Below are 27538 nucleotides of genomic sequence, written 5' to 3'. Positions count from 1 at the left end.
AGAATAGAATAGAACAGATAAGTGGATGCATGTAAATGTAATCTACACATAAAGCAATCACCCCCTTTGTTTTCCTCATAAACAGGGTACGTATTTCCATTGTTTTGATTGATTGATTGAAGTATTTATAAAAGTTTGCGTAGAAAGGCAAGAATACCCAGCTGCAGCCACTAGGGGTATACTGTCTGCAGATAGGTGCCTCTCTACAAAGGTACAGTTTCATGACAGTACAGTTAACTGGTACAAGCCAGGTCAATTAAGAGGATAGGCTTAAAGCTCACGAAAGCCGAGGCACAGTGAGATACTTTTTTATTTATTTGTTTTTGTTTGTTTGTTTGTTTGTTTGTTTGTTTATTTATTTAATTCGTTAATTCATTCATTCATTCATTCCATTCATTCATTTATTTAACTCATAGGTAGACTATAACATTGAATGACAGACACAATGTTGATTAATTAATTATTTGGAGAAAACAAAAATAAGGAAAACGTACATTAGAGAGTGTTCGTTTAACTCTGGTACAGCAGCATTTCCAAAAGTACCCTTATTTTTATTTATTTTTTCGATTTTCGATTGGACTTTTGTTTTGAAGGCCACGGACAGATGTCGTGCTCATAGTGTTGCAACAGTGACTGACTTGACACTGTTGCAACAGAGTGAATTCTGCACCTCATCGTGTGCTGACAGACCCGTTGGTTCTACTCCAGGGTTCTACAAGCTTCTCCCAGGGTTCTGCAGAGTGCTCCAGGGTCGTGGAGGTGTAGCCTCGGTCATGGCTGCTGCAGAGGCTCGCAGGGTGATCATCTACGGTGGCAAAGGAGCCCTGGGTTCCACCTGCGTCCAGTACTTCAAGTCTAAACACTGGGTGAGCTCAGCTGGATGAGTGGCTAATGGAACTGTCCCTCACTCCCTCAGGATTACATGAACTCTGATTTGACTGTTGTCAAACCAGAGTTACAGAGAGCATCTTCTCAGTGAGGGGCTCCTTGAGGGGTTCCACGGGGTCCCGAGCTAAATGATTGATAGTTAATCTTCACCATGTACAAGTCAATACAATGAGTTAAAATCTACAAGAATCATACGCATGATGATGGGTGATCAATGATTCAACAATGTTTTTGGGCCATTGGGACACTCAGGCTATAGGCGGCGGCCTATAGCCTACATAATGTTTGGATTTTAGGCATTTTAACCAGAAAAAAATGTTCAGGGCAGATATTACAAATAAATATACAAATACATGACTGACAGTGACCAGTAATTACTATGGCCAAAACCGTTCATAACATTCTCATTTAACACACCATTTTTTGAATGGCCTTAAAAGGCAAGACGGAAAGGTATTATGTCCAGGCACCTAGGCTCCAATGTAGCCTGACAGTGAATCGCGGGTTCGAGTCCCGTTACCGACAATCTTTACTGACATGTCTCTCCCCATCTCTCTCCCTGTTTCCTCTCTCTCTGTCATAATCTTGACATATGACATATCATAGCAGATCGAGAAGCTCAAAACTGAATCTTTCTCAAAAACACTCACACAGGTGACACTGTGGTCACTTTTGTACACAGTGACAATAAATTCACTGTGTACAAACGTGACACTGGTTTTGAGGCCAAAGTGCAGTGAAACAAATGAGCTGTACTGCAGTACCAAAAAAGAAAAAAATCATGACATTACAATAGCTTTATGACTACAGTAGGTATTACCAGGTAATAATGTAATTATTGCATAGTAATGTAATCAGTATATAAAATGTAGTAACAGTTAGGGATGGGCGATATGACGTTTCTGGCCGATATCCAATATAATAGTTGCTGTTATGGCCAATATCCGATACAAACCAATGTCAATATGATCTCATTCTGTATTTAAATAAAAAAGAACAATAGACTATATAGGCCTACTAATAGACTTCTGAAAAAGGCATACTGTAAACACTGAATTTGAAATAGAAACACCTCTTTGTTCCAAAACTAGGGATGCACCGTTATTGAAATGTTGGCCCGTATCCCAACGTAAATAGCTTGAATGTAGTCTTTTTATTTAAAAATGTTCCAACTTGTTAAACCTTGAGCTTCCCCAGAAAACATTAATAGAGTCTGCGGCCTTCAGCATCACAATTCAAAGATTAATTATTATAAAATAAAACATTGGCTTAGGGCTGTCACAATTATTACTTAATCATCTAATCGCAATTATTTGACATCATTTTCAGAATCGTCATAATTGTTTCCATACACACAACACAATTAAATCGTTAATCACAATTATTTGAGCGACAATTAATCGTCATGTAAAATGTCATATCGTGACAGCCCTACATTGGCTAAAACCGAGATATTGTTTGGATATCAGTTTGATACCGATATTGCATTTTAAGAGCAACATCGTCTGATAACCGATATGATGAGCAATTAATTGTCCATCCCCAGTTGCAATATATTTCAACCCATTTAGAGCGGGAACCCCTGTACCTAATTATAACTTTCAATCTGTGAACCCCTTTTGGGGTTGTTGTTGCTATGTACAGGGTTTGGTATCAAAGTTCTACTGTCCCAAAGGTCATGATCACTTGCCCGAAAAGTAAATCGTCCACGGTAAAATTTGAATTACCGTCAGCGTTCATATATATAGCACTTTTGTTTTAGCATTCAATTTAGCACTTTTGTTTTTGCGTTCAATCTAGCACTTTTGTTTTTGTGACTTTCTGGGGGTGTGCGATAATAAAAGAAAAAGGAAAGTCATACAGTAGGCCTACCTACACTCTTATGCCAAATACCTTTATAGTTATGAACTATGGGTTCACACTTTTTAGTGTAGCAACAGTGAAAATGAAAATGGCACATTCTAAGTAAAACATGCTCTTCTCTTACATTCCACAGACCAGAAGACCGAGCGCTCTGTTCTGGCGTTTAGACTGATAGCTCTTGTTGTGTTTTAGACAATCCCTTCTCAAACGAGCACTTGCCCGCTCGGGCAAACCTGAATGCAAAACTCCATCTGCCTGAAAGTGCCAGGGGCAGGTGGGCAACCTTTAGTGTCAATGCCTGTATACAGTATATTTTGCATTCACAAATAGTGATTTTTGTATTCAAATTATTCGACCTCAAAGTATTCGAATAGTCGAATATTCGACAGGACTGGCCAAACTGTCAAATATTAAGTAAGCAAGAGGTGAACATTGTGAAAAATAGCAGATCTACATGCTCACAACGCCTCGCGTTGCGAGGCGTTGTGAGCATGTAGATCTGCTATTTTCACAATATTTAACTGTGGAACCGAGTCACATTAAATGTAATACCTACAATTCCAAGTGCTTGTCAGGGTGGGGGTCCCCAGTTCAAATATGTTTATTTTGGGAGTCACAGCCTAAAAAGGTTTGAGAACCCCTGGTATAGAGCATTAACAAATTCATCCACCAGGGGCATTGACAACTCATTCTTATGACTTCCTATCTAGCCAAGCTTTATAAACTATATATATTTGTTATAGAGAAAACAATAAAAAATGAAAATAAGCAAATATTCGACTTTGGTGAACAACGTCGAATAGTGACTTTGATATTCGAATATTTGGTGAATGCCCTAGTATATAGCAACATAATGTTTTTGTTCTTTTTGAGTAAATATTTGAAGTTTTTCAGAAGACAGGTCAGGATTTAGAAGGTGTTCTTTTTTTTGTTGAAACTCTCTCTTCTTGCTTCCACAATCTCTCTCTCTCTCTCTCTCTCTCTCTCTCTCTCTCTCTCTCTCTGTCTCAGTGGGTGGCCAGTATTGACCTGACGTCCAACCAGGAAGCCAGTGCCAGCGTTGTGGTCAAACCAACAGACTCCTTCACTGAGCAGGCTGAACAGGTAGCGCAGCATTTACACTCACTGGAGACTAGGCCTGTCACAATTATTACATAATCGTCTAATCGCAATTATTTGACTTAATGGCAATTATTTGACATAATGGCAATTATTGTGTAATAATCCTCATTTAGTCAGAAACATTCACGTCAAAGTCATTTACCATTTATTGCAAAATGGAATATACAAAAGCAGATTTAACCATTTATTGCATAAATGGAATACAATTAATATTGGCGTTTTACAGGCTCCGTATGAAATAAGACAGTCAGAGCTTTAAAATGCATGACATGAACTTAATCGAACATAATCAGACAGACAACTGATCGGACAATCACAGTATTGAGCTTAGCCAGACTGATCGTTCAAGGTGGAGGCTGGGGTGGAGGAGGGCAGCAGCTAGCAGCGAATGGTTCTAAGGCAGCAGAACCAAGCATAAGCAGAGACAGCGAGCCGTATTTAAAGGGACCTTCTTGCTGAGTGAGCGCTTTGATTGGAGTAGGCTAGTGTGACGTAATGACCAGGTGATATGAGAGTGGAATGAGAGAACAGAGCTGACTGACATCTGACCACAGCTTGCTGCGACTTGACTCCCATGTCCTGCATAAACTAACGCTGAAGCTTCATTAATAATGTTGAACATGTTTAATATATTTTCAAACATTTTCAAAAAATAGTGGAAATAGCAGATCTACAAGTTCACAACGTGTCGCAATGCAACGCATTGTGAGCTTGTAGATCGGCTATTTCCACTATCAATGTTATTTTTTTACTTTGTTACTTGTTACTGTTTTTAATAAAGGTAGTATCGTTCATCCTGGGTCTTGGAAGTAATTTCTCTATGGAGAATAACATTGGGTCATCTTAAAATCGTCTCATATAAAAATTGTGGTCCAAAAACAAACTAACTGTCAGGGAGGTGGCTCTGTATCATTACTCTCTATCGTTAGTTTCTGGCAAAAATGTAACTAATCCTGCAGCATTAACATTAGCTTTTTCTCTACGTTAGTTGATTCTTCATATCCATATGAGTCAAACCACCGGGATTATTTGCTTATTTTTGTAACACAGTTCTCATTTGATGTGATATTAAACAAGTCTAAATGGGAGAGATGTTTAAATTACGCCAGACGTTGGTGCCCCCCTGGGGATCCCGACCCGCAGGGTGAGAACCACTGCTCTATTCATCTTATTCCTGGTCCTCTCTATAACCCAGTTCGCAAATACCGCCATCTTGGATATATCGCGTTGCATTGTGGGTAAGCGCAAAGCTATCTGGGAGTAAATGGGTCCATGAGCGTCTCAGCTGCTTGGGATATGCTTTGAGTGTACGTGTCTTTGCTCTCTACGTGCCGATTATTAAACTGTTTTATGTTATAGCGCTGCACTTCTTCCACTTTATCACAGATGCAATATGTTACTGTTTTTATAATGAACTAAATAATGTCTAATTTAATCTACTCGTGCAGACTCAGAGGGCTTGCCAAAAAATACAATTAATAAAGTGGGCGCAAGGGAACTGCTTGCGCGATGCGGTCGCACAGTAGCCTACCAATTCATATATGATTTGGGCTTTTACATCTCATTCAACCTTAATATGCAAACATGTTTTGTTTTGTTGTCATGATGGCGCAAGCAACTTGCCTGCATCGTCACCAACTTTCACCACTTTTCTTGGCACTTAATCCATCCATTGCTGTGATCAGACAGTCACTGTTCTTGCTCGTATCCAAGTGATTCCACGACCCATAGAAGTTTGTATCCCTGTTTTATTATCCTCAACCGGGTCCGGCTTGGTTCAGATCACGCCCGGTTCTGTTTGTCATAACAGTAAACCTAAACCCCGACTCCAAGCGAACCAAGAAGTCCCGTACACCGCGCTGATAAACTGGAGAAAATGTGCTTCGAGCCTTCGCCGTACGACGGTGTTTCTGCATATCTAAATGGCAGATATACAAGCTCTCAACCTGGCGAGTTGAGACGTGTTGTGAGCCTGTAGCTCGGATATTTTCAGCGCGCAACACCATCGTACGACAAATAGGCTGATCTATAACAGCAGCAGCAGCAAGCTGTCACGAACTAAAGCAGGGACAGAGTCCGAGCACGATACAAACTTTAACTGATTATGAATTTTTAATGGTTGTTCTACTTACCGAAATAATATTAATAATAATAAATATAGCTGCAAGCAGCGATAAAGTGGCCAAGGTAGAAAAAGTAGGAAAGCAAAAAAGCATCAAGGGAAAGCAAAGAAGAAATCAAAGAAAAACTAGAAGCAGTGTTCTTCCGAACAGGTCTCCAGCAGGTCAGGTGTTTTTTTTTTTGGCCTAGTGGTGACTATAATAGGCCAAAGTCAAAAGGGTACCACGTGTTCTTTGGCCTTTCACGGCAATCGGACGCTGCATGCGGGATTTGAGGCATTTTGTTCCAAAAATGGGTTTTGCTAAAATTGACCCACTGGTGGCGCTATAACAGGCCAATGTGAGAAGGGTGGCATCTGTTCCTTGGCCTAGTGGGAATGTGCGTGCAGAATCTCACACAAATAGCAGGCTGCGTTTGAGACATTTTGTTCAAAAAGGAGCAATCCTGCAAACCTTGGAATTCAATGTTAGCCAATTAGATAGAATATGATATTGGACAAATCCGTCATGATTACATCACTGTAGAGATACTGTGTGCCCATTTGTGTGATTATCGGATAAAATCTGAAGGAGTAATATTGAAGAATGCGTTTTCGGCCTTCTGGTGGCGCCATAAATGACAGAGACTCTTCCGATTTTACACTAATCGGCATAGTTATTGGTAAAAGCACAAATTGACCTCTACACAACATGTATGCAAAAGACTATATGCAACAGACATAAAATAGTTCCAAAGAACTCCTCAAGGTTTTAACTCAATATCTTTATTTTCCAACTTTTTCATTAGTTGTCTTTGTTGAAGAGTTGGTCATCAGGTTGTAAACCTTCAAAACAGAGGGTTAACAACCTAGCCATTTTCAGGCATGTCTTTTAAATCACAATGTTTTCAAATAATTCAAGTAGTAAACGTCTTCAAATAAAGTTTTTAAACATTAAAGGGATATTCCACTTTCAAAAAACTTTTTGTCATTGTATGGTCTAATCAGGCTTGTGTGAACACCCTGAACAGTTTTTAATTTTCTTCATTCAGTATTTAGATATTTGATGAAAATGTTTTCTGGCCCGACACGCCCAGTCCCTCTCCCCACACACACTCATTGTAACTTCAAACTCCATTTTAACCATGATAGATTCATTAAAAACACCCATTATTTTTTCTGGTGACTCATAATACCCTCCTAATACGTGAGCAGGCCGTGTTTTTTCCATAACAGTTTTCATTATTTTTTTATATATTGTTATTGTATTTAGTTTTTTCCATTTTCCCAAAGAATTATTAAAAATACATGAAAAACGTTATGGAAAAAACACGGCCTGCTCACGTATTAGGAGGGTATTATGAGTCACCAGAAAAAATAATGGGTGTTTTTAAATAATCTATCATGGTTTAAATGGAGTTTGAAGTTACAATGAGTGTGTGTGGGGAGAGGGCCTGGGCGTGTTGGGCCAGAAAACATTTACATCAAATATCTAAATACTGAATGAAGAAAATTAAAAACTGTTCAGGGTGTTCATACAAGCCTGATTAGACCATACAATGACAAAAAGTTTTTTGAAAGTGGAATATCCCTTTAAGTATTGTGAAGTCTGAACCCAAACCAGCACACGGAAACAGTTCTCAAGGTGAAAACGCAATAAGCGTTGTTTTATTCAATGGGGCGTTCCCCTAAAACATGAAATAAAGTTCTTCCCAAAACCGGGGCTTTTAACTCAAAATATGCTTCTTTCCAGAACTTAACAAACAGGGGTTACATTCGAAACATATGTTTCACAGTATGCCGTTGCTTCCATTAACACATGCCATTTCTCTTCCAAGACTCAGATGCAGCTCCTAATTTGCCTACAATGGGAACAGATAGAACCACCATTAGCAATGTGGCAAAATACAGAGCAAATGTGCGACAGAGGAGAACATAGTGGAGTTTTGCTTACTGCTCGATGGAAGAGTCCCTTCGAGAGCCAGCTACACAGTGAAGCAGAGCTCGGTGGTTAAGAGCAAAAACATTTGGATTGCCTGACTCGGAGAAGCTGTGTTGCGGCCAGGTGCTGACAAATCAAACTGATTGCAACAAGCAGCCATCTTAGCTGCTGCATTCTGGGAAATGTAGTTTTTCTGAAAACCAAACTAAGCCATCAGTTAGATTCAGTTCACATGCACGCACGCACGCACGCACGCACGCACGCACGCACGCACGCACACACACACACACACACACACACACACACACACACACACACACACACCTGTGCCTAACCATTCTGCATTAGAAGTGGGATTTATGGCTCTTTGAAGTGAGACAGTACCATCGATCTGGCTAACTAAAAAGAGCCGTTCAAAAGACTGGCTCATTTGGCTCCTTGTATATTTATATATTTTTAAATTTGTTTAAACATGAATCCACAAGGTGGCACCACATTCCTCTGCTGACAGTTGAGATCACAATTTAGTATTTACCCTTTTCATAAAATGTGTGTGTAAATTAAGCTACCTTGACTTTTGTTATTCATAATACACCAAAAAAAACAAGCAGGCAACAATGAACTCGCTCCTCCACTTGCTCTCTCTCTCTCACTCACTCACTGTACTCAGTCAGTACTCAGTGGAGTAGCAAGGAGATGTTGAATTGGGGGGAGGGGGTCTCCCCCCCAAATGAACGGCTCTCTACTGCGCGAACCGGATCCCAACGTTCACTTCAAAGAGCCGTTCAAAAGATTTGATTCGTTCGCGAACGTCCCAGCTCTATTCTGCATCTAGCCTAAGGCCCAGATCATGGGAAAACCCTACTCACGTCAGGGTGGGGGGTCCCCAGTTCAAATATGATTCTTTTTGGTTTCAGTGATATTTGGACTTACCCTCTACAGTAGTTCATCATGAAAATTTTACTTTGCATGTATGTTTTAGAGGCAGAAGAATAATTTGCATAAAACTTGCAATGTTGATTGAATTATTAAAAAAGCATGTTTCAATTTTTTTTAAATCCGATCTGACAGATCTTTAGATATTGGTCCAAAGTTCATGTAAAAAAAGTTCCGTGCACGTGACGCGAAAGTTCCGGAATAAAAGCGGGTTTAAGTGTTTTACGAACTGCTCCAAAAGGCGGAAAATCTAAGGGCGGAGCTTACTTAACAAAGACACAGATGTCTTCAGCTTGAGTCAAGGCACGCGTGTAAGCAAGTTGCATGTCTTCAAACGAAACGAGGCATGACTTATGCCCCTTTAAAGTTTGAGTTTTCAAACGCTTCGTATAGCGCCCCCCTTTGGCCAATTCGAGTAAGATTGCTTTCAGTGATATTTGGACTAACCCTCGACATATTTGCCAAATGCCATGAACGTGTCACTTTGCATGTATGATTTAGAGGCAGAAGAATAATTTGCATAAAACTGCAACATTGAGTGAATTATTAAAAAATAATGTTTCGCTTTAAAGAAAATCCGGCTAACTTTTCAGACCGTATTGGTCCACAGTTCATGTAAAAAAAGTTTTGCGCACGTTACGCGAAAATCCCAGGAGGAGATAAATTTTTACTGTTTTTCATATAATTCAAAATTGTGGGAGAAGTAAAGGTCAGAGGTCAAAAGTCAGAGTGTAAAAGTTGTTCGGCATGAGGAGACGCATAAGTGTATACAGGTTTCATGGCTGGACCTGAAACAGAGCATGAGCTTTACCTGTTCAAAGTTGGCATTTTTCAAAGGCTTCCTACAGCGCCACCCTTTGGCCGATTGTTGCGAGCTTCGCGTTTTAGCCGTTTGGCATAGTCCTCTGCCATACTGCCGAGTTTCGTAAAAAGCGACTGCACGGTCTAGCCGCTAGAGAAAAAGTGGCGGAAGAATAATGACCAAGTCCAATATCAATGAGTGGCCTTCGGGCACTTTGTGCCTTGGCCACTAATAACAATAATAGGCTTAAATTATAAAATAGCCTAATAACAGCATTTCCCCAGGCGGCCACATAGCCGGTGGTCTTTATAATTAAGAGCCAATTAAATATTTTAACAGTCAATGGCATATATGCCTATTTATTGCAGCAAACGTGATTTGATTCTTATTAATAGACTTAATATTTATTTGTTTGTTTGTTTTTATCCCACAATTTTGTAACCCATGTTCGGTGTCAATTAATTATATTATCTAATGTAATCCTGGGCGCTACACTCCCTCTGCCAACTTGGAGACAATAACGGACTATTAGACCTTCTTCTATAGCACTTTGTAACAACTGTGGATAGCATGACGTCTTCCCAGCCGTTTCGGAGGGTATCAGGATCGGGAAATCAAATTATACCCCCATCTAAAATTAGTTTGGACCTCCTCTGGTCCTCTATTTCTTTAATCTGTAGCAGCGTATTGTTTTGGTGGTTGCAGATTTAAATTCAAACTGATTGCAACAAGCAGCCATCTTAGCTGCTGCATTCTGGGAAATGTAGTTTTTCTGAAAACCAAACTAAGCCATCAGTTAGATTCAGTTCACATGCACGCACGCACGCACGCACGCACGCACGCACGCACGCACGCACGCACACACACACACACACACACACACACACACACCTGTGCCTAACCATTCTGCATTAGAAGTGGGATTTATGGCTCTTTGAAGTGAGACAGTACCATCGATCTGGCTAACTAAAAAGAGCCGTTCAAAAGACTGGCTCATTTGGCTCCTTGTATATTTATATATTTTTAAATTTGTTTAAACATGAATCCACAAGGTGGCACCACATTCCTCTGCTGACAGTTGAGATCACAATTTAGTATTTACCCTTTTCATAAAATGTGTGTGTAAATTAAGCTACCTTGACTTTTGTTATTCATAATACACCAAAAAAAACAAGCAGGCAACAATGAACTCGCTCCTCCACTTGCTCTCTCTCTCTCACTCACTCACTGTACTCAGTCAGTACTCAGTGGAGTAGCAAGGAGATGTTGAATTGGGGGGAGGGGGTCTCCCCCCCAAATGAACGGCTCTCTACTGCGCGAACCGGATCCCAACGTTCACTTCAAAGAGCCGTTCAAAAGATTTGATTCGTTCGCGAACGTCCCAGCTCTATTCTGCATCTAGCCTAAGGCCCAGATCATGGGAAAACCCTACTCACGTCAGGGTGGGGGGTCCCCAGTTCAAATATGATTCTTTTTGGTTTCAGTGATATTTGGACTTACCCTCTACAGTAGTTCATCATGAAAATTTTACTTTGCATGTATGTTTTAGAGGCAGAAGAATAATTTGCATAAAACTTGCAATGTTGATTGAATTATTAAAAAAGCATGTTTCAATTTTTTAAAAATCCGATCTGACAGATCTTTAGATATTGGTCCAAAGTTCATGTAAAAAAAGTTCCGTGCACGTGACGCGAAAGTTCCGGAATAAAAGCGGGTTTAAGTGTTTTACGAACTGCTCCAAAAGGCGGAAAATCTAAGGGCGGAGCTTACTTAACAAAGACACAGATGTCTTCAGCTTGAGTCAAGGCACGCGTGTAAGCAAGTTGCATGTCTTCAAACGAAACGAGGCATGACTTATGCCCCTTTAAAGTTTGAGTTTTCAAACGCTTCGTATAGCGCCCCCCTTTGGCCAATTCGAGTAAGATTGCTTTCAGTGATATTTGGACTAACCCTCGACATATTTGCCAAATGCCATGAACGTGTCACTTTGCATGTATGATTTAGAGGCAGAAGAATAATTTGCATAAAACTGCAACATTGAGTGAATTATTAAAAAATAATGTTTTGCTTTAAAGAAAATCCGGCTAACTTTTCAGACCGTATTGGTCCACAGTTCATGTAAAAAAAGTTTTGCGCACGTTACGCGAAAATCCCAGGAGGAGATACATTTTTACTGTTTTTCATATAATTCAAAATTGTGGGAGAAGTAAAGGTCAGAGGTCAAAAGTCAGAGTGTAAAAGTTGTTCGGCATGAGGAGACGCATAAGTGTATACAGGTTTCATGGCTGGACCTGAAACAGAGCATGAGCTTTACCTGTTCAAAGTTGGCATTTTTCAAAGGCTTCCTACAGCGCCACCCTTTGGCCGATTGTTGCGAGCTTCGCGTTTTAGCCGTTTGGCATAGTCCTCTGCCATACTGCCGAGTTTCGTAAAAAGCGACTGCACGGTCTAGCCGCTAGAGAAAAAGTGGCGGAAGAATAATGACTGCGAGCTTGTAGATCTGCTATTTTTGAAAAAGTCGTGAAAATGTGTGCAAATCTTTAAAGCTATACTGTGTAAGTTGCTCAACTTGTGGTCAGTAGCTCTATAGCAAACCTCGGTCGCGTCCGCGTCTTTCGGCCGTTTTTCGGTTCTCACACCCCCGCGTCTGCCTCCACCTCGCCGAGATCTATCTTTTGAGGGGTCCCTGGTTCCTGTGCGTTCAGCCATTCCGGAGATACACTCCTTCACCCATGCCTCCCTGTGCAACCGAGTATACAGACACACGGGAGACTACAAATATGGCCGCCCTAGGGACCCCACTCCAAGATGCACTGTGATTGGCCGGCAGTGTATAACCCTCGCTGTGATTGGCCGGTAGTATGATGACGTCATTTTGCCGCGAAATTCTCCCCCCCTCACGGCTCATAGAAAACATAAAGAGAAGGCTTTTGAAGCTGAAAATAACGGAGTGGGGGTTCTAAAACTTTAGCGATTTAACAGTTAGGACCATTTTAAGATTTGTTTTATAAAAAAAGTTACATCGTATAACTTTAAATATATGTATTTTCAGAGCGAACGTTTGTAACTCAAATTTTGCTTCTGGGTGGTCCCTGGAACTAGATATTTTGAGATGGGGGTCCGTGGCCAAATACATGTCATTTTGGGGGTCCTTCACATGAAAAGGTTTGAGAACCACTGACATAGCAGCAGTCTCTCAAGAACAGACTAACTGAGCTCCAGTTAAGTGAAAAGGACCTTTTCTTTGACGATGGCTGGCCAGATTGCTGACATAGAAACATAGTTTTTTTTTTAAAAACCTTAGAAGGTCTCAAAAGACACTTATAGAATCGGGTCAAAACTCTTTCTGTCCATATTCCTCTATAAACGCACCATGCGTTTGGATAGTGTTCCTGTGTTATTTCTCTTGCCAAATTGAAGCAGATAAGGCTGATGTTTAGTGTTTTCTAGCTGTCCGTCTGTCTTTCTGCACAAGTAGCCGAGCAGCTGCGATCACTTCTCTAACGACCAATTTGTCGACGTGCAGCGGTGTTGCGCAGAATGCGCACAGTATTCAATCTACAAACTCACAAGGCGTCGTGCTGCACAGCACTGTGAGATGTGCAAAGTGATGTATCATGAATCATTCTTACATCTCTATGTATGTGATGTGATGTTGTTGCCTACTGGCAGCAGAGAAGAAGGGAATAATAATTATGAACATAAACAGCTCGTTTTTCCACATGTCTATTTTTTTATCATAGATGCCTATGTCTTGTAAGGCAGTCTGTCTTGGAGTTCCAGTAACATTGTTTAACTATGAATTTCTCAAATTAGCCTTTCATTATGTTCTGGCCCGCCAGGTCATGGCTTAGAAAAAAATTGGCCCGAGGCCAAATCTAATTGCCGACCCCTGCACTAAAATATTGTCACTGTCGGGCAGAAACTCGTATCTCCAAGTTTCAAATGTGTACGTCTTTTGGTCAAGCAAAGCCCTGCTTCATCATACAAGACTGTCACACAAAACTAGTGAAAACAACCGATCTACAAGCACACAGCGAGGCGTTGTGTGCTGCTGTTTTCACTAGTTTAGTACATTTTATAGATGATAAATACAAAACAGAACGGTTTTGGACATACAAGGTTTCCACCCAACAACAACGATATGCTATAAATATAAGGTGCTGGGAGTGAAAATTAAAATGTAGGGGTGCCTCGGATTAAAACAATATTTATGGGGTGCCCTGAGACAAAAAAAGTTGGTGAACCCCTGTCCTAGTAGGATGGGACAAAATAACACCCCGAGTTGTGGGGATCTAAATTATTGTCATGGCTTTTACTTGGTCCTCTTTGGTTCCCTAGGTGACGGCGGATGTAGGCGCGTTACTAGGCGATGACAGAGTGGATGCCATCCTGTGTGTAGCTGGGGGCTGGGCAGGGGGCAGTGCCAAGGCTAAAGGTATGTATGTGTGTGTGTGTGTGTGTGTGTGTGTGTGTGTGTGTGTGTGTGTGTGTGTGTGTGTGTGTGTGTGTGTGTGTGTGTGTGTGTGTGTGTGTGTGTGTGTGTGTGTGTGTGTGTGTGTGTGTGTGTCAGGGATGGGACGATATGAAAATGTCATGTCACGATTATTGTGACAAAAGAAATCGTGATTTACGATATTATCACGATAATCCAAATCCATTATTCTGGGGCGGAACATTTGCCAAAAAATAGCAGATCAACAAGTGAGCTTGTAGATCGGCTATTTTTTGGCAAAGATATTTGATAGAGAGTGAAAAAAAGACTGTATCAAGTATGTATATTACTTTTACCAATAATAGAGGGTTTTTAAGTGGTACCGGATATGCAGCTCAGCAAATAAAAGGTGAATTGATGCCAGTGCATGACGGAGGACGATATCACGATAAATTAAATCTCCACGATATGATTATCGCGAGTGTTTTGTATCACGATAAATGATAATATCGCTTATCGTCATATCCCTAGTGTGTGTGTGTGTGTGTGTGTGTGTGTGTGTGTGTGTGTGTGTGTGTGTGTGTGTGTGGCAAGGATGAACGATATGACTTTGAATCATTGTCACGATTATTCCAAATGTTTGCCTAGATTTTGATTCAATGATTTAAAAAATATATATTATCTACAATGCTTTGCAAGGCGTTAAACATAATTGCAACACGAGCAAATACATCTCTGGCAGGCTGAAGGCTGGGGGAGGATATTATGTTTTCACCCCTGCTGAACCATTAGGTCGTACAAATTAAGGATGTTTACTCATGACCCCCATTGAAACTTTCCCGCGACCCAAAAATAGGTCCCGACCCACTGATTGGTGGTTGGGATCTGATCTAATGTGAAGTGGATCATTTAATCGCTGCTTTTTATTGTTACTTCCAATGGTCCTGTTTTATAATTGGTCAGACAATAACTAGTGTGTGTGTGTGTGTGTGTGTGTGTGTGTGTGTGTGTGTGTGTGTGTGTGTGTGTGTGTGTGTGTGTGTGTGTGTGTGTGTGTGTGTGTGTGTGTGTGTGTGTGTGTGTGTGTGTGTGTGTGTGTGTGTGTGTGTGTGCGTGCGCGCGCGCTCGTGTAGCTCTCTATAAGAACAGTGACCTCATGTGGAAGCAGAGTGTGTGGACGTCAACCATCGCCGGTCACCTAGCAACCAAACACCTGAGGGAGGGGGGCCTGCTCACCCTGACTGGAGCCAAAGCTTCTTTAGAGGGAACCCCAGGTACATACACACACACACACACACACACACAGACACACACACACACACACCATGTGACAATTAGGGATATGACGATAAGCGATATTATCGTTTATCGTGATACAAAACACTCACGATAATCGTATCGTGGAGATGTAATTTATCGCGATATCTTCCTCTGTTCATGCACTGGGATCAAATCACCTTTTATTTGCCGAGCTGCATATCCGGTACCACTTAAACCCTCTATAATTGGTAAAAGGTACTTGATACAGTCTTTTTTTCACTCTCTATCAAATCTCTTTGCCAAAACATAGCCGATCTACAAGCTCACAACGCGCTGCGTTGCGAACTTGTAGATATCATTTTGGGGGTCCTTCACATGAAAAGGTTTGAGAACCACTGACATAGTAGTCTCTCAAGAACAGACTGACTGAGCTCCAGTTAAGTGAAAAGGACCTTTTCTTTGACGATGGCTGGCCAGATTGCTGACATAGAAACATAGCTTTTTCAAAAAGTCTTAGAAGGATTCAAAAGACATTTATAGAATCGGGTCAAAATTCAAATTTTCACGATTTTTCAAAAATAGCAGATCTACAAGCTCGCAGCGCGGCACTCGGTCATTTTTCAACATGGAAATGATTATGACAAAATAATTGTGATTATGTCAAATAATAGCGAGTAGAGGATTATGTAATAATGGTGACATGCCCACACAGGGCTTGGGGATGGTTTACCAGACTAGTGTACTTTATGAAGAGTGATGTGTAGTGTGACTGTGCTAGTTCCGTAATCTGTGTCACTTTAAAGCCTAATGTGTCATGCAACAGCGTCACGCACCAAAAATAGCAATCTACAGCATCACAACGCATCACGCCACAACTCGTTTTGAGCTTGTAGAGCTGCTATTTTGGGGAGAGTCAGACTAATGCTGCGTTCACATTGGGAAGAGGAATTTAATTGGCTCACAATAGGGCATTCACGAATAGTGATTTTTAGTATTCGAATTATTCGACCTCAAAGTATTCGAATAGTCGAATATTCGACAGGAATGGCCAAACTGTCAAATATTAAGTAAGCAAGAGGCGAACATTGTGAAAATGGCAGATCTACATGCTCACAACGCCTCACGCTGCGAGGCGTTGTGAGCATGTAGATCTGCTATTTTCACAATATTTATCTGCGGAACCGAGTCACATTAAATGTAATAACTACAATTCCAAGTGCTTGTCAGGGTGGGGGTCCCCAGTTCAAATATGTTTATTTTGGGGGTCACGGCTTAAAAAGGTTTGAGAAGCCCTGGTATAGAGCATTAAAGGGCCACTTCACCCCTGGGACAACCCTATCTTATTTTATTGTTGTTTGGGACACGATCAACACAATCCTGAGTTATTTTTTGTGTTCAGTCTGTTTTTTGAGATATTTTAGTATTCAGCATGTGCTAGTGATGCATTTTGCATCGTATGATGCAAAACGCATCACTGGATGATGCAAAAGGCATCACCAGTACATGCTGAATACTAAAATATCTCAAAAAACAGACTGAACACAAAAAATAACTTTGTGTTGATCGTGTCCCAAACAACAATAAAATAAGATAGGGTTGTCCCAGAGGTGAAGTGGCCCTTTAAGTGTCTTTTGATGGCAATACTTTTGTACTTTTACTCAAGTATATTTTGAATTCCAGGCTTTTACTTGTAATAGAGTATTTCTACATTGCAGTATTGATACTTTTACTTAACCCTTTTTGTGCTTATCCCGAACAAGTTCGGCTTTTTTTCAATCCAAAACATTTTTTTTTGCTATTTTACTTACCCTGAGCTGCTTGTAGAGATGTGGGTGGTCCTGGCTCGTCCTACGCTTTCCAACAAGTGATTCTAGATGGTCCGACGATTTATTCCATTGAAATGGTTTAGAATAAAGTTTAGAGCCCCCCCAAAAAAACTCAATCTATACTGTCGGTGGCGCGACGTATTCCGGAGTGCCTATCCCGATCTAGTCCGGGATATTTAATAAAATGAATTAATTAATCGGAGGCCTCAACGAAGCCCCGGTCTAATTTTCCATCCATGCCCGGGGCCGCGATTCTGTTTACATCGGCCCGTAATCGGGCAACGCCGCCGCACCGCGCCGCCCACTCCAATACAAACTCACATCTTTAGAGACCTTTTTCTCTGAACTGTGTTCCCAGTGCAGCGACAACATTTGTTTTGCGGCTAAAATAGCTTCAGATCGGGCTTCTAAAAAATATAGAAGCTAATAGCTAACTGTTAGCTAACTTCCTCCGGTCTTCATCCATAACAGTGGTTGCAGTGAAATCCCAAGCCACTACTGCCTGTGTCGACGGAAGTTAGAGCGAAGGCCTATACAGAAATGTCTGGCACTCTAGCGGCACCTTGTGGCACCTGGCATTAAATCAGTTAAAGTGGTTATGACACTCAAAAAGGTAAAAGGTAAATCTGATTAGCTAATATTATTGATGATGTAAAGTCGGGCATATTCCAAACTTGACATCATCAATCATATTAGCCTATCAAATTAATTAATTGCAGATACTGTACTGAAAGGGTCAGGTTATCCGCGTTGCGTTCATGATGCGTTGTGAGCTCGTAAATCGTCTATTTTCTATGTGCATGTGTGTGTGTGTGTGTGTGTGTGTGTGTGTGTGTGTGTGTGTGTGTGTGTGTGTGTGTGTGTGTGTGTGTGTGTGTGTGTGTGTGTGATTCTCCGTACGACGGACGAAGTATACATTCACTACTACGCAGTCACTGTGCAGGGGCTCTGACTCTGTGATGCGGTCCCACCCCCATTTCAGATTCAGTGTTGATTTCGTCGACTAAAACTATGACGAAAAATGTTTGTCGACTTTTTTACTGACGAAAACTAAATAAAAACGAAATAAAAACTAAGCTGTGATGACTAAAACTAAGACTAAATATATTGACAATTTCATCAACAAAATAAAAACTAGACTAAAACTTAAGGGAGTGACTAGTGGAGAAGAGAGTAATTTTATGTTTGGTTGCTCTCAGGTGTTGCGTGCTGAAAATAGCCGATCTGCAAGCTCACAATGCGTCACGCTGCGACGCGTTGTGAGCTTGTAGATCGGCTATTTTCAGCTCGCAACCAAGTGTAAAACCAGTCATTACAATGTCATCAAGGCCTGCCAAAATACATTTCAGTTGACTAAATCAACTGTAGATTTAGTCGCCTAAAATCTTATATTTATTTATATTTTACTAAAACTAAAACTTTTCAGGTGACTAAGTTATGACTAAAGGCCTCTTCATACTTCGACCGAAATGTTCGGTGAGTTGTGTTTTCCGACGTGCAAATTTCCGAACTCTCGTTCGGTCCAATGCTTTTCAGAAGTCCCGAGGGATATAATTTTATGGTAGAAAAGGACCTTTTGACCGAAAACGGCGGTTTCGGTCGAAGTATAGACAGGCCTTAAAACTAAATGACATTTTATTCAAAAGACTATGACTAAAACTAAATCTAAATTTGCTGTCTCAATAAATTGTCAGTCTCCATTGTTGATTGTGTGTGTGTGTGTTTGTGTGTGTGTGTGTGTGTGTGTGTGTGCGTGCGTGCGTGCGTGCGTGCGTGCAGGTATGATAGGGTATGGTATGGCCAAAGCAGCAGTCCACCACCTGTGTCAGTCTCTGGCTCAAACCAACAGCGGCCTTCCGAACGGAGCCACTACTGTAGCCATCTTACCGTAAGTATCATAATGTTTCAATGTAGTCCTACACCGGCCATGTTGAGGACCAACACAGGTGTTCTGATTGGCATAGAGTAAGGCTGAACAATTCATAGTTTTTAAACCGAATTCGCGATTTGGAACCACGCGAGTAGTGAATCGCAAAGGCTGCGGTTTTGCGATTTATGTATTTATTTATATAATCATAATGTGAAACGGCAGAGAGCGAGTCTGACCCGATGTATGACCATATATATGGTCTGACCGAGTGTTCTCAACAAGCAAATCGCCAAAGACCACTGATCCACAAGCACGCTGTGCAGAGCTGTCTACCCATGTTTCCATAAGCTTATTCGAAAATAGGAAGCGAATTATTTATGCGTATCTCTACCCATGCCGTTGTATACAATTATGCCCTTTTGACCATTGACAATTTAGCCTGTTTACATTTGCAGGTGTCATTCGAATTAGCGACGGTTGCATGAGTTGATCGGGCTGATTTTTTCAGACCAAACCGAGACGTGAGCACTGCGCGTCTGCTGTGACTCGATCGCTGCAGAGTGCACACTCATCCTGCACACTCATCCTGCAAGTTTCAGCGTCCTCTGGAAGGAGGCCGATCTGCAAGCTCACAGAGCGGTGCGGAGATGCGGATGCGAGCTGCTGTGAGCGTGTAGATCGGCCACTTTTGGCACGCAACCCTGTGTGATGAGGAAGGTGAGGGAGGTGAAAACTTATGTCGGCGAGCTCCTTGCTCTGTGTCTCTATTCGGAATCAATGGGCCTACAGAGGGTTTCCTCAAGTGATTGTCTTAGGAATGCGACAAAAACAAAAAATATATTATTGAAGTCTCTATGGGGTGAGTAATCGATAGGAAAAAAAAGTCATTTTGGGGGTGAACTACTCCTATAATGTATGTTTAGTAACTAGTAGGTTCAACTAAATATGGTGGAGTAAAAGTACAATATTTGCCTCTGAGATGTAGTGGAGTAGTTTACTCAAGAATAACTTGTGAATGGATTTTCTTAATACTTAGTCTAAATGATCAGTATGATCAGTAGTATTAAATCCACGTGGGTTGAGAAGTCAAAGGTCAAAAGGGCATAATTGTATACAACGGCATGGGTAGAGATACACATAGCAATCTTTCCAGTTAAGATAGGTGTAGTCATCATATTCTATGCAGTCATAGAAAGAGGGAATTATGTTCAATAGATCAGTTGTTCTCAACCTGTGGGTCGGGACCCCCAGGGGGGTCCCCAAATTATTTTGGGGGGTCCCCAGGTGATTAGCTTAATGTGCAACATTGTTTTCTCACTCAACAGTGAACAAAACAACATAAAGACTAAGTGCATATAGAGGGTATCTGCACATTTCTAAAGTGACAATTTAAGGACGTTTTAATACATCTAAAATTACAAATCATACATTGGTCAAATTGTCAAATATTAGAGGCTGAAATTGTGAGATGTGAAAATGGCCATGAAAATAGCCGATCTACATGCTCGCAATGAGAGGCGTTGTGAGCAAATATACGTTCTGTTTGCCTTACTGTTTCTTGTTCTTTCTTATTTTTTTTCTGACTATATCTACTGCATAGTACTGTTCTATTCGACTGTCATTCAATGTTATATGAGATACTTTAATGGTTTCCTGTGGAAATAAGCTTAGTCTTTTCTAGGATCGCCTTTTAGTAGACCTTGTACCAGTGAACTGTACCGTCATGAAACTGTACCTTTTCCTATGCAAACTTCTAATAAAGTCTTCAATCAATCAATCAAAGCATGTAGATCTGCTATTTTCACAATAGAACCGTGTTATACAAAATGTAATGCCTCAACTCTTAGTGCTTGTCAGGGTGGGGGGGGGGGGGGTCCCCAGTTAAAATGTGATTATTTTGGGGGTCACGACCTGAAAAGGTTGAGAACCACTGCAATAGATGGTTGTATAATAAAAAGAGATTTCATTGTTTTCCTTAGTGTTACCTTGGATACACCCATGAACAGGAAGTTCATGCCTGATGCTGATGTCACTTCCTGGACACCACTGGACTATGTTGCTGAGTGAGTAACAACTATTCTGTTAGTCTGGAAGCAGGGGTTCTTCATAGGGGGAGGGGGTTTAACCCATTTAGACTGGGAACACATTATTACGCATTATTTTGTACTTTAACTATTGAAAAATAGCAGATATACAAGCTCACAGCGCAGCACCGAGTGCTACGATGCAAGCTTGTAGATCTGCTATTCTTGAAAATATAATGTTTCTATGTCAGTGGTGCTCAAACCTTTTTCATGTGAAGGACCCCCAAATGATATGTATTTGGCCGCGGACCACCATCTCAAAATATTTAGTTCCAGGGACCCCCCAGAAGCGAAATTTGAGTTACAAATGTTCGCTTAAAAAATACATATATTTAAAGATTTGCACACGTTTTTTTTCACGACTTTTCAAAAAATAGCAGATCTACAAGCTCGTGCCGCGCCACAAGCGTGTAGATCTGCTATTTTTCAATAGCTAAAGTATAAAATAACTAAGCCCCCTCCACTTCGGGACCCCTAGTAACTCAGTCCACCCCCCCCCCCCCCCCTTCCCCCTTGTGACGCCCCTGTCTGGAACTACAGCTCCACTACATATGAATGTTGGACAGATGAGGGTATGCGGACAGTTACATATTATTTTGGGGCATTGACGTTGACATGAAAAAATTAGGAAGCAAACAATAAGCAATTAACAAACAAGTCTTTACAGGAAAACGGGACCAAAGTCGCTTACAAAAACGGACATGGCAACATTGATTTCTGTATGTGCTCACAGCACACGTGTTGCTTAACATGCTTTGCATATGGAGTTGCATGTGTTCATGTGTAGCTGGACGCTTCCTACAGAGTGTCACATGACACTGAAAAGGACAATGCTAAAAATAGTCCCAAGTTCATGTCTTGTTTCGTAGTCTTTTAGATACTTCTTAACCACTTATGCCCCAAGACTTTGGTTTAAAACGAATAGTGAACATTTGCAATGTACAAGCTTGTGTCACATCATGGTGAGCTTATACAGTATATTGGCTATTGTGTATAGACTAGTCCTTGCCCGTGGTTGTGTTGTGTTCTCAGTGTTGGGAAGTTACTTTGAAAACGTAACATGTACAGTTACAAGTAACTCACCATGGCAGTAACTTGATCAAGTTAAAGTTATACCCCTGGAGAACTGTAACTTATAAAGTTTCAAGTTACAAAGAAAATGTAACTTGAGTTACTTTTTTTTTTCAGCGTTAAATTGAGAATGTACATTTGGTGTAGGCCACAAACAAAATATAATATCCTACAAATAAGTCACATGCCAGCAGAAATATGCCTCTCAACTGAGTTTAATGTTTTATTTAAAAAGGTTGACATTTTCTTCAGTAAACATCTGTGTTTCTAAAACTGTCTGTTTAGTATCAGTGATGTGAGCATGCAGACAGACGACAGACGGACAGACTGACTGACATTCGGTAAATTAATAGTTAATTAATAAGAAAAATATAAGAAATTCCATAAATTAGAAAACAAATGTTTAAGAAGTAGTGGGGCAAATGTCTAATTTCTCTTTTGGGTCTCGAGCTAAACAGTTTGAGAACCACGATGCTAGGCTGTCAACAGACACATCGCTACATTTGTTTTAATGAATTTCAAATTTTTAATTTTTTTCTTGTTGTTTGGTCTTCCTATTGTCTCTTCCAGCCCCCCAAAAATCTCCATTCATTAACTCTAAGCCTTGCCTTTCATTTCAGTGTTTTGTCTGAATGGGCGTGTCTGAACGGTACTCTTTTGAAATCAGGCCCTTGTTTATGTCACAAAGGGACTCATTTCCTATTGGGCCCCCTCGAGAAGGGGGCGGTCATTTGCCAAGGCAAACCTTGGCAAGCAGGAAGTTATTCTAAGCTAGGATTGGACAAAAGCTTTTTGGGAGGGGCATAGCTACTGGCTAATTAGATGCCGACAGAACATAACATAACATTTAAATATCCGAGTGGTTGTTTAGGTTAAGACCTGTATAAACCGTATTATGGACAAATATTTATATAAAATACTGTATATATTTTGAAAAGCATGGTGGGGCCCCTTTAAATAGTTAAGATTTTAATTGTTTCCTTCTTTGACTAGAAGCTGCTCTACGCTCACCATAAATGGTTATTTCAAAGCTAATCAAACATAATTAGATACAAGTAATTAACTCTCCATGTCAAAGGCGCCCTTTATGTGTGTTTTCATGTAGAAATGCAGAGTTCATATCATCTGCATCACATGCTAACATTCTTCTCGGCACGGTATGTTGCAAGCGCTGACTGCAGTTCCTACCCTAGTTTGGATATCTTCTATTTAGACAGACACTCCACGACACTCCAGTAGTAAATGGCAGGAACTGTAGTCAACAAACAACAAAGTATACAGTTTAGTCACATACTCCATTGGGACCGGGAAAGCCTATACGTCGGTGAACCTTTAATACCGGTCACAGGATTTATCTTTCTATTAATAAAAAAATAGATTTTCGGCCCCAGGTCTAAATGAGAAAAGTATACCAGGGGTCTTCAACAGGGGGTCCGGGACCCCCAGGGGGTCCTCAGAGTTAGAAACTTTTTTTCTCCTTTTTTTAGATCAACTACTTAAATCCTAGCGTCCATATTCTGAGAACTATAGCCAAAAATAGCAGATCTACAAGCTCTGTGTGCTTGTAGATTGTCTATTTTCGGCAAAGAGGTTTGGTGTAGAGGGGGAAAAAGAGCAGACTAAGTACAGAGTGAAAGGTCAAGTTTATTAAGTATTGACGGTTCAAGTGGTTAAATATCTGAAAACACAAATTGACATGAATCCAACATACACTGATGATTGTGCTGTCAAACAATGAAACTATATGGAATCTATGATGAGGTTGTGGGGGTCCCTGCTTCATCTCTCCCTCAACTAAGGGGTCCCTGGTCTGAAAATGTTGAAGACCCCTGAAGTAGACTGTAAAGAACTCAGTGTACCGTAGTGCTTCAAAGAAACTTAATTGTATAGAAAGACATCACACCATTGAAAGTATTGTGCCCCTTGAACCAAAACCAAACATGAACCCCTCCATGAGTTTAATGGAGAGGTGGCGCCATCTTGTGGTCTGTTGCACATGACAGGTAAACGTGAACTGGGTCTAAACAGCTTGCTACATGCAACATGTCTAAATAGAGGGTATGCGCGTGACATCATCATCATACCCGGACGTTATGCGGGAACACCTACTGAGTGGAAAAAAACGACTTTCTGGCCTTGACAGCCCATACATCCAACATTAAACAATGTTAAAACAACGTTAAACTCACTTTTCCACTCACTTTGCCACTCGATTTGCCTCTCAATTTGCCATTCACGTTATGCATGTGCATACCCTTTAACACGTGTCACCCCTAATAGATGGTAAAGCTGGTGCAATAGTCCAGCCTCTCTTTGACTACGGAGTCCACGTATGGTATCGTGACGCCCCTCAAGCCCTAAAAACTAAGCTCCAAACAGCCCAAAACAAACTAATTAGGGTCCTGCTTAACCTTCCCTATCAGACTCACCTCACCGCTACTCACCAGTTAAGAGTGGGGTGGCTCAGAGTAGATGACACAGTACAGCAACTTGCAATGGGCCTGGGGCAGGTTGCACCACCAGAACGTAAGTTCTGCCCTAAGTTAGGGAGTAAAGTCCTTACTAGAGGCTTAGTAACTACTAGTTAGTTTGTAACTAAGTGAGTTACTAACAGGTGTTGCACCACGACTGCTTAAGGCATAACGTAACTAGTAATGCGTAGACTGTTCCTAAAGTAAAGTATAGTCGCATAAAATGACGTCATAGCTCCCGAATCCAATGAAAACAAACTGTTTCTTGTAGGAAATAAAGCTTGTATCGTCTTTTGTCAACAGAGACCTCCGTCTCTCCACTGGCATGTACACAAGTCACTGATATGCGTACACAGGGCGAGCGCATCCCTGCGCAGCGCACTTCCCTGCAAACGGATTATATCACAAATTATATTGGCCTCATACATTTTCCCCCGTTGTGAAGTAACGCAGGGCAACGCATATTTGGAGACACAGGGGAAGAGAGCACACCGTTCAATTCGCTGTTGTGCTGTATATGCAGTGGTTGAAAAGTACTCAAATTAATTAAAAAAGTATCATTCCTGCAATATAGAAATACTCTTACTACTGTTGAATTAATTAAATAGCCGATATAATGCTGTCTGCCACGTTGGTAGTGAAATTGCTCTACTCCCATAGAGATAGGTTACTTAGTAAGGACTTAGTCCTGCCCAAAGGCTGGTGTAAATATGTAGTAGTTACTTAGAGATACGTTAGAGTGGTGCAACAGCTGAACTTTTAGTAATGCGTAAGTCTTGACTTAGAAGGCATTTACGTTACAACTAGGCTACGTTTGAACTTAGTGTGAGGTGGTGCAACCCCGCCCAGGTGTACAAGATACACTACACCATACTTTATAAACGTTAAGGACGTCCACAATTACAACACCAGAGGCAGCGCCACAGATCACGTTCAACCCAGAGTCAAATCCAACAAAGGGTCAAACTCGTTCTTCTGCTATACCACCAAAATGTGGAACGCCTTACCGAAGGCCATAAAGGAGTGTGGATCTCTAGCATCCTTTAAAATCACCCTGAAAAACCACTTACATTCACAACTTGCAATAACAAACCTAGCCCAGCCCTACCCTTCCCTGACCCTTCCTTCTTTATACTTACTGTTTGTATAGACTTACCGGTACTGTTTTTTGTTTATTCTTTCTTTTTTTCCTGACTATATCTACTGCATAGTACTGTGTTCTATTCGTCTGTCATTCAATGTTATATGAGATACTTTAATGGTTTCCTGTGGAAATAAGCTCATAAGTCATTAACAGCCAGCAGAGCGCCTCATGGCGCACAAGTATGGCCTACTTGTGCACAAGGAGCAAGTTGGCACCTGGACAGAGTGCAGTTCTAGTTATGTATCCAGTGGTGTCAGTTCAGAAAAAGCTAAGGTATGGCAACATGACTGGTGTCAAGACACCAGTCAAGACCAGTCATGTTGCCATACCTTAGCAACAGGCATGATACATTTATTTCAAGAAGTACATTCAATGTTTCCCCCCGTTTCTATGGTTTCTTGGGCTGACTAAACTTGTCATGTTAGTAAACGTACGTGCCACAATTAACAATAATAAATTGCACCTGTGCAGCTGACCTGGGAATATACCATTTTGTCAAGATGGGGAGAATACAATACTTGTTAAAGTGACCATTTTGTTAAAGGTGATACACCATGAAATTTCACTTTTCCTATTTTAAAACCTTTTTTTGGGGTCCCACTAGCACCTTCTATCCTCACAAAGTCCCATTTCTGACCGTTGTGTCTTTCTCTGGTTTTGAGAAGGCGAAGGTTAAAAGTATCCCACGGGTTCTCAAAACAGGCTGCCCAGATTTGCTGCCGATTGTGACGTCATCTGCCGATTGTGACGTCATCACAAAAAAAAATCAAAAATCAAAAACATTTTTTTTTTCAAAAACATTTTTTCTTTCAAAAACATTTTTTTTTATTTGGGGGGGGGGGGGGGGGGTGGCGCAGTTCAGGCCAAAGGTGGTACTGCAGCTGAAAATGCTCTGAGAGCCATTCAAAAATGAGAGAGGCTCTCTATTTAGGAGTGGTAATTTAGCCTCAAACCTTTTGAAAAACGTTTTTGGGACATAAACAATATGACATAACTACTTTTTAAATGCATGGTGTATCACCTTTAAATTTTGCATTTGTAATTTAACAACATAATAACCAGAACAGATAGACAAAGTGACATTCATGGACTTGTATTTAAAAGTAACTTTTATGTTCCCCCCTGAGCCAGGGTATGGCAGCTGCATACCCACCCATACCCAATTGACGCCCCTGTATGTATCTGTGTTCCCTCAGGCTGCTGTACAGCTGGGCAGTGGAGGAGAATCGACCTGCCTCTGGAACGCTGATGCAGCTCATCACAGCAGACAACCAGACGCAGGCCATTCCTACCTAGAAACATGGACGCCACCAGTCACAATATGTCATATTATGATCGTTCAACTGTCAGGGTTGCTATGTGGCTATGTGGCTGGCTATGTCCGTAGCCTGGCAATACCTTGATTGGCCACACATGTTAAAGGAGGGGCGCTGTTGTGCAGGCACACACACACACACACACACACACACACACACACACACACACACACACACACACACACACACACACAGTATAGCTGCTCAGATTCACCGCTCCACTTCGAACCGAGGTTTGATTTTTTGGAAACTAAAAGATGAGTACTTGGACCTCTTTTGTTCTGTCTACCCCAATTCTCTTTGGCAAAGAATAGCCAATCCACAGTGAGGTTGTAGATCCGCTATTTCTTTGGCAGATGTTCCCAGCAGAATATGGGTTGAAGTGGTCAATAAAATGTACATACAGTTTG

The 27538-nt window shown here is 41.0% G+C and overlaps 1 protein-coding gene across 1 annotated transcript; it reads left to right on the top strand.

The window, feature by feature from the left end:
- The first annotated feature begins 648 nt into the window (after positions 1–648).
- Positions 649–27538, top strand: LOC308281745 (dihydropteridine reductase-like). The gene is made up of 7 exons (XM_080722030.1): positions 649–866; positions 3763–3855; positions 13993–14089; positions 15220–15360; positions 18952–19060; positions 21022–21105; positions 27009–27538. The coding sequence occupies exons 1-7, from the start codon at positions 774–776 to the stop codon at positions 27106–27108; spliced, it is 717 nt and encodes a 238-aa protein (XP_080578156.1). The 5' UTR covers positions 649–773; the 3' UTR covers positions 27109–27538.

The sequence above is a fragment of the Nannobrachium achirus genome, assembly GCF_963921795.1.
Source record: "Nannobrachium achirus genome assembly, chromosome: 3".
NCBI lineage: Eukaryota > Metazoa > Chordata > Actinopteri > Myctophiformes > Myctophidae > Nannobrachium > Nannobrachium achirus.
Note: the sequence above shows the minus strand (reverse complement) of the source record. Positions and strands in the feature narration are given on the sequence as shown.